The 11714-nt window shown below is 40.4% G+C and overlaps 1 protein-coding gene across 1 annotated transcript; it reads left to right on the forward strand.

The window, feature by feature from the left end:
- Positions 1–2485: 2485 nt before the first annotated feature.
- Positions 2486–6251, forward strand: LOC109242305 (BEL1-like homeodomain protein 7). The gene is made up of 4 exons (XM_019409176.1): positions 2486–3637; positions 4333–4709; positions 5271–5331; positions 5410–6251. Exons 1-4 carry the CDS (start codon positions 2828–2830, stop codon positions 6091–6093), a joined length of 1932 nt encoding a protein of 643 aa, XP_019264721.1. The 5' UTR covers positions 2486–2827; the 3' UTR covers positions 6094–6251.
- Positions 6252–11714: the final 5463 nt, after the last annotated feature.

Genomic DNA, 11714 nt, shown 5'->3' on the forward strand with positions numbered 1-11714 from the left:
TTACGGCCCGAACCATTATTTCTCTGATCAACATACCGTTCTTTGTTTGACCTCGATTCCCTGTCTGTATTCCTCGGGGGCTTAGCTGTCGACCTGTTAGGATGAACTGAACCCGAGGAGGCTCCCAACTGGTTGTCCTCGACCCTGATCTTTGATTGGTAATGGTTATGTACGTCCGACCACGTCACAGCTGGATACTCTATCAGATTCTGCTTTAGTTGTCGAGACGCGATCGGACTCCTTTCATTCAAATCCTGCATAAAAGCTTGTACTGCCCAGTCATCCGAGACCGGTGGTAACTCTATTCGCTCCATCTGGAACCTAGACACGAACTCCCTTAACATCTCATTGTTCCTTTGTTTTATCTTGAAGACGTCTGCTTTTCTTGTTGCCACCTTTATGGCTCCGGCATGTGCTTTCACAAAGGCGTCTGCTAACATAGCAAATGAATCAATAGAATTAGGAGGCAAGTTGTGATACCAAATCATAGCTCCTTTTGACAATGTTTCTCCAAACTTTTTTAACAATTCGAATTCGATCTCATGTCGTTCAAGTCATTTCCTTGATCCCTCAAGTGTATGAAGTAATATGTTTGTTAGGGTCGCTTGTCCCGTTATACTTGGGTATATCGGGCATGCGAAACTTCTTAGGAATGGGCATCGGAGCCGCGCTCTGAGGGAACGGTTTTTTTATGAACTTTTTGGCATCTAAACCCTTCAAAACCGGAGGTGCCCCCGGTATCTGGTCAACACGGGAGTTATAAGTCTCCACCTTCTTATCATTATCCTCAATCTTCTTTTCCCCGGACTCGATCCTTTTGGTGAGCTCTTCGAGCATCCTCATAATGGTGGGGTCAATCCCCGAATCATTTCTGTCCGACCTCTCTGGCGCTGGTTCAGCATGTCGAGTGTTTTCTGGTTCAGCTATACTCGGAGTTTTATTCTGACTCTAAAGTTGGGCGATGGCGATCTGCTGAGCTTGCAGCATCTCGAATATCACTTAGAGGCTGACTCCCCCATCTCCTATACCTGGTGTTCCTTGCCCCCGGATCGGGCTTCTCTGCGTACACTCCCTCGGGGGTCTGTGCCTAAATCTGCATCCAAAGCAATGTGTGAACTGACATCAACTGGTTCCACATTTGGCACTTCCCCAGGGTTTATTGGTGGTACACCGACCCCTAAATTGTTGTTTTCCCCATGAAATCCAAGACCTTCGTCGTCATGGACAGGTGCATTTTGCGAGTTCGACAAGTTTAATCCTGAGAATCAGAAAATCTTGACAAGAAAAAGCATAAAAATAACGTGTGTAATGAGAATCAGTAAAGAAATAATCACTATTATCTTTAGCCCTACGGTGAGCGCCAAACTGTTTACCTCGAAAATACGAGTAACAATTAAATTTGATTTGTGGTTTTAAAGATATGTGATTTAATTCTATACCAATTAATAATCAAAAAATATAGAGTGTAGATGAAAGAAATGGATGAATCAAACCAGTGTTACTTAAGCAGTTGACCTCGAGCTCAGTGACCTCGAGATGGACCAAGAACAATAAAGTAAAAGAACAACTCTGATGAATATTAAGCAAGAAAAGTAGGATGGTATATTTTTTGCCAATGACCAGATCATGTTACAAATGATTGGGGTGCCCTTTATATAATAGGGAAACCCTAAACAAGGTACATTTCTATTTACAACAAGGAATATTATTGGTACAGCTGTCTAACCGCCTAGTATCGACAATCTTATTCCGGGATTTGCGCCATGATCTTGGGGACGTGGCAGGAATCTTGCTCATTCTGTTACAAATACATAATGGCATTATTCGGGGTCGAGCATACTCGGCTTCGATATTCTTCGTACTCCTGTCTTTGGGTATTGCATTCTGTCTTCGAGCCTGGTTCGTCGATCTCAAACTCGGCCTTACTCGAACTCAGACCTAAGGTGATTCCTCGAGCCTGAAAAATCGAGCGTGCCTGATTTCGACGGTATACAATGTATTTGCTAAAGAATGGTAATATTGTTTAGGTGTTGGTTTGAGTGTAGTATTACGAAGTCAAGAGTTGAGATAACTATAAGAAAGATAATTTCTACCCAAAAGTGGGAGACTTTTCTGACAATTAAACATAAAAAGACTACTTGTTTAAAAACATTTTACGAGAAAAATTTCCGCCGCACTAATTAAACACACGCTCCATAGATAAAGAGAACTTAGATCTGGAGTCTTAACTGCATTACAGATAAATAATTAATTTGGACCAAATTACTGTCCTATGATTTACCTAACACTAAATTAAAATAGTGAAGAAGAGAAAAAAGGAAGAATTAACCTAAAAATATTCACTCAATCCTTTAAACTGAAAATAATTGGTGAATATATATATAGAGAGCGTCTAGAAAATTAAACAATAAATTCCGACCAGCTATTTGTATAAAAAAATCTTAGTCTAGGAGTATCATTTTCTTTCTCTCTCTTCTTTTCTAATTTGTCCTGTTATGGGGTGGCTAGGAGAGGAATAGTTGGTATAGAGGGTAGGGTGGGGTAACCCCACATCTCTTTATTCATATTTTTTCCCTTTAATCTGAGTTTGCATAGAAAAGTGATCAGTCTGACAAGAAGGCAACCTCTCAAGCTTAGAGCTATCCAAGATAGAGAGTTAGTTAGACACACATGTGAGTCTGTGTATTTTATCCATTTTCTGTTACTACAATCAACAAAGCTGTCTCAGTTAATATCTTTTCTTCTTCTCCTTCAAGAAAAACAAAGAAGGACTTTAATTTCTTGATTGATTGTGAAGTTAAAATTATTCTTCCTGCAATCTGCTTCTATGTACTATCAAGGAACCTCGGATAATATTCATCAAGCCACTGATGGTAATATTCAGACACTTTATCTGATGAACCCTAACTATATTCATCAAGGGTACACTGACACACAACAACAACAACAACAACAACACCATCAGCAACAAATTATACCCCACGCGCCGCTGCAGCAGGCACAGCAGCACTTTGTCGGCGTCCCTCTTCCGGCTGTTAGTTTGCACGATCAGAATCATGCCCAGCTTATCCACCGCCTGTGGAACCAAAGTGGTAGTGGTGGTGGAAATGGAAATCATCATCACCAATACCAGATTATACCATCATCCACGGTGGTTTCCGCCACCTCCTGTGGCGGCACCACCACGGACTTGGCCTCTCAGTTGGGGTTCCAGAGGCCAATAACCATGTTACCGACACACCAACAACAACAAGGTAGTCTATCGCTAAGCCTTTCTCCTCAACAACAACAAATTAGTTTCAATAACATTTCAGCTCAGAATCAAGTTGGATCAAATATTAATAGAGGATTAGATGGAATTTCCAGCATGGTTTTAGGCTCTAAGTACCTGAAAGCTGCACAAGAGCTTCTAGATGAAGTTGTTAGTGTTGGAAAATGCATCAAAGGAGGTGAAATAGAGAAGGAGGAATTAATAAATAAAGAATCAATATTGCCTTTGGCTAGTGATGTGAACACTAGTACTAATAGTGGAGGTGAAAGTAGCAGCAAGCAGAAATATGGAGTTGCTGAACTAACAACTGCTCAAAGACAAGAATTTCAAATGAAAAAAGCCAAGCTTGTTACCATGCTTGAAGAGGTACATACTTCAATTCATATATCTTCAACTTCTATATATCCATCTTTTCTTATTTTTCATTTTCCAGCTTCATTCTAATTTCATCAAAATTGTCAAACTTTAGCTTCCTTGACGTGGACTTTTGTCTAGATAATAAATCAATCAAATGATTCATAACTGTAAAAACAATTTAATTATATCTACTCTATTATTTACCTTTTTTCTCAAAGTTTAATTTTGTGGCGGAGATGAAAACGTACTATATATGGCTATAAAATTAAGACCCCAATCACGTTTCTTCTCTGTTGATAATCGAAGCTGACAATGTGTGGCTCTAAAATTTTCTTCTGCGGGTCCAACTAAAGCTAAAGTTAATAGTACACTATAGGAACCAAAATACTGTCTTCCCCTAGGCGAAAATTCAAAGCAATAACTCATATATATTCACTAATTTTTCTTACTTGGAATCTTTCAACGGAGAGCTTTTCAAAGACAAGGGCTGAATTTAGGCGGCAAGGCTACTCTGTCACTTACAATACCCCAAAGCGCTCTTCAATTTCTTATTAAAGTAGTAGTAATTAGAATTACGTACTCAAATTTTATCGTTGTGTCAAAAGGTCTTTCCACCTTTACTACTAGCCAACATCAAATAATTTGGTGTTATAAAACGACTTATTGGTATGAAAGGTAATGACCTTTTTTTTTGGTTGGTTTAGGTGGAGCAAAGATACAGACAGTACCGTCACCAAATGCAAATAATTGTATCAACATTCGAGCAAGTAGCAGGAATTGGATCTGCAAAATCATACACACAACTGGCTTTGCATGCAATTTCGAAGCAATTCCGATGCTTAAAAGATACTATTGTTGGACAAATAAAGGCCACGAGGAAGAGTTTAGGTGAAGAAGATCAAGGCGTAGGAGGGAAAATTGAAGGGTCGCGACTAAAATTTGTAGACCATCATCTTAGGCAACAACGTGCACTTCAACAACTAGGAATGATGCAACCAAATGCTTGGAGACCCCAAAGAGGTTTACCTGAAAGAGCTGTCTCTGTCCTTCGTGCTTGGCTTTTCGAGCATTTTCTTCATCCGTAAGTATTTAATTTTGTATACTCACATCTATGCACTAATGGTGTGAAAAATATCTACCCTCAAATAAAAATTGCTTCTTACCAGGTTTTTACTAATAATTCTAAAACCAAAGGCGGAGTAATTAGGATGTCCGTGTTGGGCTAAACTAGCCCAGATACACTCTTAATATGGTGTGATATTATCCGCTTTGGGCCAAGCCCGCACGGTTTTCCCCAAAAGGCCTCACACCATTAAGAGATCTCTACACCTTATATGTAGACTCCCAATCTTTTCAGCTACCAATGTAGGACTTTGTTCGCACACCCAACAGTCCGATGTCTATTCTTCAGTCTAATTGAATATATTATTTTTACGTCGAACTATATATGCATACAATTAAATCACACTCATTTCTAAGTCATTGACTAGTTGTAAACATAAATCTTCTTAAAAATAAATTATCCTTCTCTAATAGAAAGAGCTGCTTTTAAATTACCAGGTTCTTGTCACTAATATCTTTGTTGTAATTTTTGTTATTAACAAGGACAACTATTTATTTATTTTGATTTTTTGTATTGCAGTTATCCCAAGGATTCAGACAAAATCATGCTTGCGAAGCAAACCGGGCTAACAAGGAGCCAGGTTCTTGGACACACATTCTACTTTTATTAATTCTTGATTAATTAGTTCTTTTTCCTATTTATAAAAGATCCATTGCAGGTCTCCAACTGGTTCATAAATGCTCGAGTTCGACTATGGAAGCCAATGGTGGAAGAAATGTACTTGGAAGAAGTGAAGAATAATCAAGAACAGAATAGCTCATTAGAAGAAAACAAAAACAAAAATGAATCCAACAAAGAGAAAATGGTCTCAAAATCAAGTGCTCCACAAGAAAATGGTACTCCAACAGAAATTGCAACCTCAACTAGTTCAACTTCTCCTACTGCATGTGGCTCCTTTCAAGCAGTACAAGCTCACAACTTTTCCTTTCTTGGTTCATTAAACATGGAAAATAATACTACTGCTAAAAAGCCAAGAAACCATGACATGCATAATAATTCTCCAAGTAGTATTCTTTCATCGGTGGACATGGCCGAAACCAAAGCTAGAGATCATCAATCAAACAAAGGGTTCAATCCTTTAATGGATGCAGCAGCAGTATATACAATGGGAGAATTTGGAAGGTTTAATCCGCATGAACAAATGGCAGCAACAAATTTTCATGGAAATAATGGTGTCTCTCTTACTTTAGGGCTTCCTCCTAATTCTGAAAACCTGAGCCAACAGAGTTACCAAAATACTATTGAGTTCAATAGAATGAGCTATGAGAACATTGATTTTCAGAATAAGCGGTTCCCTTCTCAACTATTACCAGATTTTGTTGCAGGTAATCTTGGAACATGAAAACCACACAATTTCTAGTATATAGGAAATATTCTTTTTTTTTTATATAGAAAAAAAGAGATTTGTACTTTAGTGTATAGATAGAGTCTGCTTAATAATTAGTATAGTCATACTTCCAATTGTCAGAGAAGAGATATACAAGTAGTAATTTTTTTTTCTTTTTTTTTTTTTAGGGGGGGGGGGGGGGGTTGAGGGGGGTGGTGTTGAAATAGCTTGCTTGGAGTAATATTTAAGGTTGATATGGAAAATAGTATATAGTTTGTTGTAAAGTTGAGATATTATATTGTTCCTCTCAATTTGCATATAATTTGATACTATATATGTTTTGCACGTACCAGACTCTTAACTCTATTTTTATTATTTGTAATTGCAGTTTTATTTTATTTTTACTTTAAGTTTGGTGCAAGTTTATAGTGTCACGCTTTCACTATTAGCATAGCAATTGTACACCTTATTTGTACTTTTCATAAGATTGCATGCCGTAATACAACAAGCCAATTAATAATGCTAGATAGAACCTTGTACAGTTTAATAATAGAGCAACAGCATATCCTTTTGATTTCTCGATCTAGGATAGATAAGTGAAGAGAATTGTTTATTTTCAGCGTAGAGCGGCCCAAGAGAAAGAAGTAAGTTATGGTGTTTCTCCTAATCTATTGTTTACCCGTAAAACGGTACATTTAAATTTATAGCGTGGTTTATAGACAAACGAATCGATTTGAACCCAAAATGATAGTTAAATTAAATATAATGCAAAACTTAGCATTAAAATCGAGATAAGATAGCAGATAGCTTGCTTCCGCGAGCAAAGCTTCCGAATACAGCAAAAAGAATATTGATAGACAGAAAATAAAGTATTATTTAGCTTGGAATAATGTGTAGCATAAGTTTGTCAGAATTTTCCTATCTTACATTGGGGGTGGAAGTCACTATTTATAGTTATGCCTAGGGAACAAGGTCCTAGGATCAAGCCGCTCTTAAATGACAATAATCGGGGCCATTGATGAATATATAATGGCAGGCTATGAATGCCAAAATTCTCTATTACGGATTGTGTATTTAATACTGAGGAATATTCTTCATTGAATGTCATTTGGTGGCAAATACTCATCTGCCCTCGTTAACAATGTTCCCTTCGGGACTGCCCGGTTCCAACAGAAGTTGTTGTCCTCGGTCTTTGTTTTCACTCACTTCGTATTTCGTTTATCTCCGATTCCACATGTCAGTCTATCATTCGAGTATCTAATGTGAACCGATTTTACCCTATACAGATAGTCCCCCTACTTTTCGGTGGCACATCTTTGTGTCATCAGGAAGTTAGTGAAGATTCCTTTCTTGGCAGAAAATTTTCTGAAACCTTTGAAAAGTTTCTGATGCTTGATTAGACGCACGTCTCTCCGTATTAAATACCCTGAACACGTGTTACTCCACAATTTAGCAATATTTTTGCCGATTCTCGAGGTAATCATGGACATAATTTTAGCCGCCTATTCCTTTATTTATACACCTCATTCTTCTTCTTTTACCCTTCATAGTACTACAAACTCTCTCAACTTCTTTGCATTCAACTCTTTCATGCTTTCACTCTTCTTTAATCTTCTTCTTCAAAGAACTCCTATTAACTTCTGCTGATCATGGCTTCTTCTTCCAAGAACTCAGGTTCTCTCATTGGTGGGGGTCCGAAGAAGAACAAAAACAAAGAAATCACTGTTGATGCTGACCCCCCTACGGTGAGAACCATCATTCCCAAAAGACTCGACACAGCCAAGGACTTCGAAGAGAAGTTTCCTTCTTCAAGTTCTCGAACTTGGGCTGTTGGAATATACCCTTCTTCCGTTCGCCCTTGCACCATCCCTGTTGTGAAGGAGGATTGTGATTGTCATGATCTAAATATCATTGCTATCGAACTGGTGGAACGAGTAACCTTCCCTAAGAAGGGATTCATGTACGTTTACATGTACCCATTTACTTTGGGTGCATTTTCCTTGAGCAGGGGAATTGAACCCGTGATTTTGGAGCTGTGCCACAACTGTCAGATTTGTTTGGCATAGGTGGGACCTTCAGTGTGGTGAACGGTGGCCTGTCTACGGCGGTTGTGCAAGAGACGAAGGAGGAGCTCACCTTGGCTCGCATGATGACTCTCTACTCCCCCAAGATTTTTCGTGGAGGAGTAATAAAGTTTAGCAAACGTGGCCACCATGCTTTGCTCACCAGCATAAATGATGACAACGACCGTGGATGGATGGAGCGGTTTGTCATTGTTGCCACCAGAGATATCATCCCGGCCACAACTCAATCTTTCCATGATTTTCGGACTCATACGCATAAGTTCAAAGTCTGTATTTTTTTCTGAAAAAAGGTTGTTTCGTGTCGTTGCCGATCCTTTTCTTTTAATTATTTCAGCAACCCGGTGGACACCACCAAGGTTGAAGGATTGGACCAATGTGTCCAGAAGATTCTGGATATTACCACGCCTGAGATCCGTCGGTGGAAAGAACTGGCCCCCAAATACGGGTGGAAGGCCAAAGATCATGGTAAGTTGACCCGTGAAACTGATTTTGTCCCCTATCTCATTTTTGTGCATAAGAAAATTGATTAACCTCTTTTTTCGTTGAATTGAGGTCTCCGTGAGGCTCTGTTGCCATCCCTGAGGAGGATGTTTTGGCTGAGGAGGCTACGAGGTTGCTGAAGGAGGCTTTCACCCAAACTGGCGCTATCGGATCTGCTTCCGGTGCAAGCACTTCCTCTCGGATTCCCTGGCCGGAGAACAAGCAACTAAAAAGGCAGTGTTCTTCCTCGGCCAAGGGCAAGAATAAAAAGGTGAATAAAGCCGCGCCCGAGCCAGCCTCAATCATTGTGATGATTGATTATGATGAGAGGAAGCCAGTGATGAAGGGCCCACAAAGGAGACAACGACCTTCATCAGCTCAACAGAATGCTCAATCTGAAGAGCTTATAACCCCAACCGGGGACGATGCCCAGGCGCTCTAGGGAGAGTTTGACTTGGTGGAGAATACCAATTCTCCCTTTCCAGTCCTAGTTGCTGCTCTCGGTACAATGAGGTTGAGTACTGGGCCTCTTCTGTCCTTGGTTGGTGAGCAACCAACAACGAGCACTGCCTTTGGCGCAGCTGCTTCTCAACCCACAATACCATAAGTTTCATCTCCTTCTACGCTAGCCATACCTTCGTCATCGGCAATTGCTACATCATCCCCACTGGCCGCAAACACTCGAGAAGAGGATGTCCCTCCTCCCCAATCCCCAGACCATGGAAATATGGGGCACAATTATTCACCCTCTTCTGCATATCCTCAGAGGAGGAAGAGTGTCTCCCTCTCGGTATCTACCGAGCGCCATCTGTTGTCCCGACCGGTGGAACTCGCCAATTACCTGAAGCCGCTGGTTTTAGAGAAAGACAAGAAGAAAATACACTCTCTTTCGAGGGTGTATGATAAATAACGCCATGCACAACGCAGCAGCAGTATGGTACTTGTTCTTTTTACTGTCTATTTCCTTTTGACTTGCTATGACAGGATCTCTAACTTGGGTTTTTGCTTCACAGGCTGACTTTCTTGATTCTGAGGGCCTTCAAAAGTTGATCCTCGATAAAGAAAAGCTTACGTCCGAGAGGGATCAACTGTTGGCCGGGAGGGACAAAGTTGTTGCTTGCCTCCTGGTGCTGGAAGCGCAAGCTGCTCAAGCCGGTGAGTTAGAGTCTCGGTTGCAGCAGAGCAATCCAGAAATGATGGCCCTTAGCCAAGAAGCTTCCTAGTTAAATGCCCGGTTTCAAAAAGCCAATGCTAAATGGTCTGAGGTCCAAAACGCTATGCTTACTTCCGCCGAGCGCGAGGCAACCTCCACTGAACGGGTAAATAACTTGGAGGCAGCCTTGAATTCCAAGACTGTAGAGGCCGCTGCCGAGGAGAAGCGTGCCCAGATGGAGGATAAGTATAAGAGGATCATGGATAAGGTTCATATAGCCACTATCCGTGACCTTGATCTTAGCCTTAGCGCTACTAGATCCGAGCGGGATGGCCTTTCGAGCGAGGTTGATCGGCTTAAATCAATACTCCAACGCCGAGCGCATTCCCTCATAATTGAAAAAAACACATTCTATGTATAGCATGAGGAGAAAAACCTTTGAAGAGGCCAAAGCGGACGTCATTGATATTGATACCGAAATTGCCAAGGCCCGAGTGCTGGAGTCAACAGCTCAAAGATGCCTCCCGGCTCAACCCGATGCAACTGACTCTTTTGGTTCCGGTTTTGAGTTCTCGGGAACCAAGGAAGAACTTAAGGGATGATGATGAAGGCCAAGATCCCGAGCTGACGGCAGATCTGCCTACTTCTCCTAAGAGCGTATATGATTCTCTCCCCCCAAGCTCTGGGGCGATATAGCTTAGTTTTTTGCTTTCGTTTCCTTTATTGTTTTCTTTTCGTATTTTTGTACTTGTGTTGTTTGGAACGTTTGATAAATAAAAGTGCTTTTCGTTTAAGCAGTGCCCAAAGTTTACTTTTTTGCGTCGAATTATGCAAGGCTTCGGGTGCACTTTTTGCCGCTAGCATTTGGGTTTTGGTCATAAATTCTTCCGGAACCAACCCTTTACTGTGAGGGTTTCATAAGAGAGGGCCCTCTTATGTTTACATTTCTCTTAAAGAGGACATCTCGTGTTCATTCCGGCACTAGCATTTGAAATACTTGATTAACTTTCAAATGATAAAATTAATTCATCGTTTGGACAAGAAACAAGATAAAAATAAAAGGACTTTGTTTTCTTCCTTCTATCTTCAAAAGTACATAAGCATTTATTTTGCTGAAAAAGAAATTGCCATTACTTGTGGCTAATTTGTACAACTTATTTCTACGGGGCTGGTTGTGCAGTCCCCGATCCCGATGAGATATTTTTGTTCTCGAATTTTCGTAGTCCTGGTTTCTGTGGCAATCGGGTTGCCATATTCTCATATCATTCCCTCTCTAGTATTGGAATGCGAAGAATGCGAATTAGAACACTGGAATTCTTGCTCCTTTAAGGATTCCACTAGTGAATAGTTGGATAATCTTTGGCCCGGTAGCAAGCTTCGTTTCGTATTAGGAACTTTGCTACCAAGCCAAATATTATCTAACCACTCCCAATGGCTTTTAGGGAAGGGGCACTCGTGAGCGGTTGAATAGCCTTCGGTCCGATAGCAAGCTTTATCTTTCATTAAGAACTTTACTATCGAGCCAAAGACTATTTAACTATCTTGCAGTGGCTTGTTTTCTCTATGCCTTGTTATTTAAAGGTCTTATTTCCGCCGATGGCATTTCCTTTGTAGTATCCTTTCTGTTACTTTCCGTTCCGCCGATGGACTTTACCAATCCTTTGTAAATCATGTGCTCTCACCACAATCAAAGAGAAAAATTAGTACACACACTCAAATATGTATTTAAGTGTAATTTAAGGACTTACAAATCGAAAGAATTCACTCACTCTCACAAAGAAATTCATGTGCATCTTGAGGTCATACCATAGGCTTGCCCGTTGTGTATGTCTCTACTAATCTATGCTTGCGAAGTCTAGGATCAATTAGGTCTTTCTAGGTTAAAATGTAGGCTAAGTGATGGGCAAGATATACTAGGG

Source organism: Nicotiana attenuata, unplaced genomic scaffold, assembly GCF_001879085.1.
Source record: "Nicotiana attenuata strain UT unplaced genomic scaffold, NIATTr2, whole genome shotgun sequence".
Classification (NCBI taxonomy): Eukaryota; Viridiplantae; Streptophyta; class Magnoliopsida; order Solanales; family Solanaceae; genus Nicotiana; species Nicotiana attenuata.

Excerpts from the sequence above, each read along its gene's own strand:
- LOC109242305 (XM_019409176.1), top strand. The coding sequence starts at position 2,828 with ATGTACTATCAAGGAACCTCGGATAATATTCATCAAGCCACTGATGGT. Across the intron at positions 3,638-4,332 it reads TTGTTACCATGCTTGAAGAG|GTGGAGCAAAGATACAGACA; the intron begins GTACATACTTCA and ends TGGTTGGTTTAG. Across the intron at positions 4,710-5,270 it reads TTCGAGCATTTTCTTCATCC|TTATCCCAAGGATTCAGACA; the intron begins GTAAGTATTTAA and ends TTTGTATTGCAG.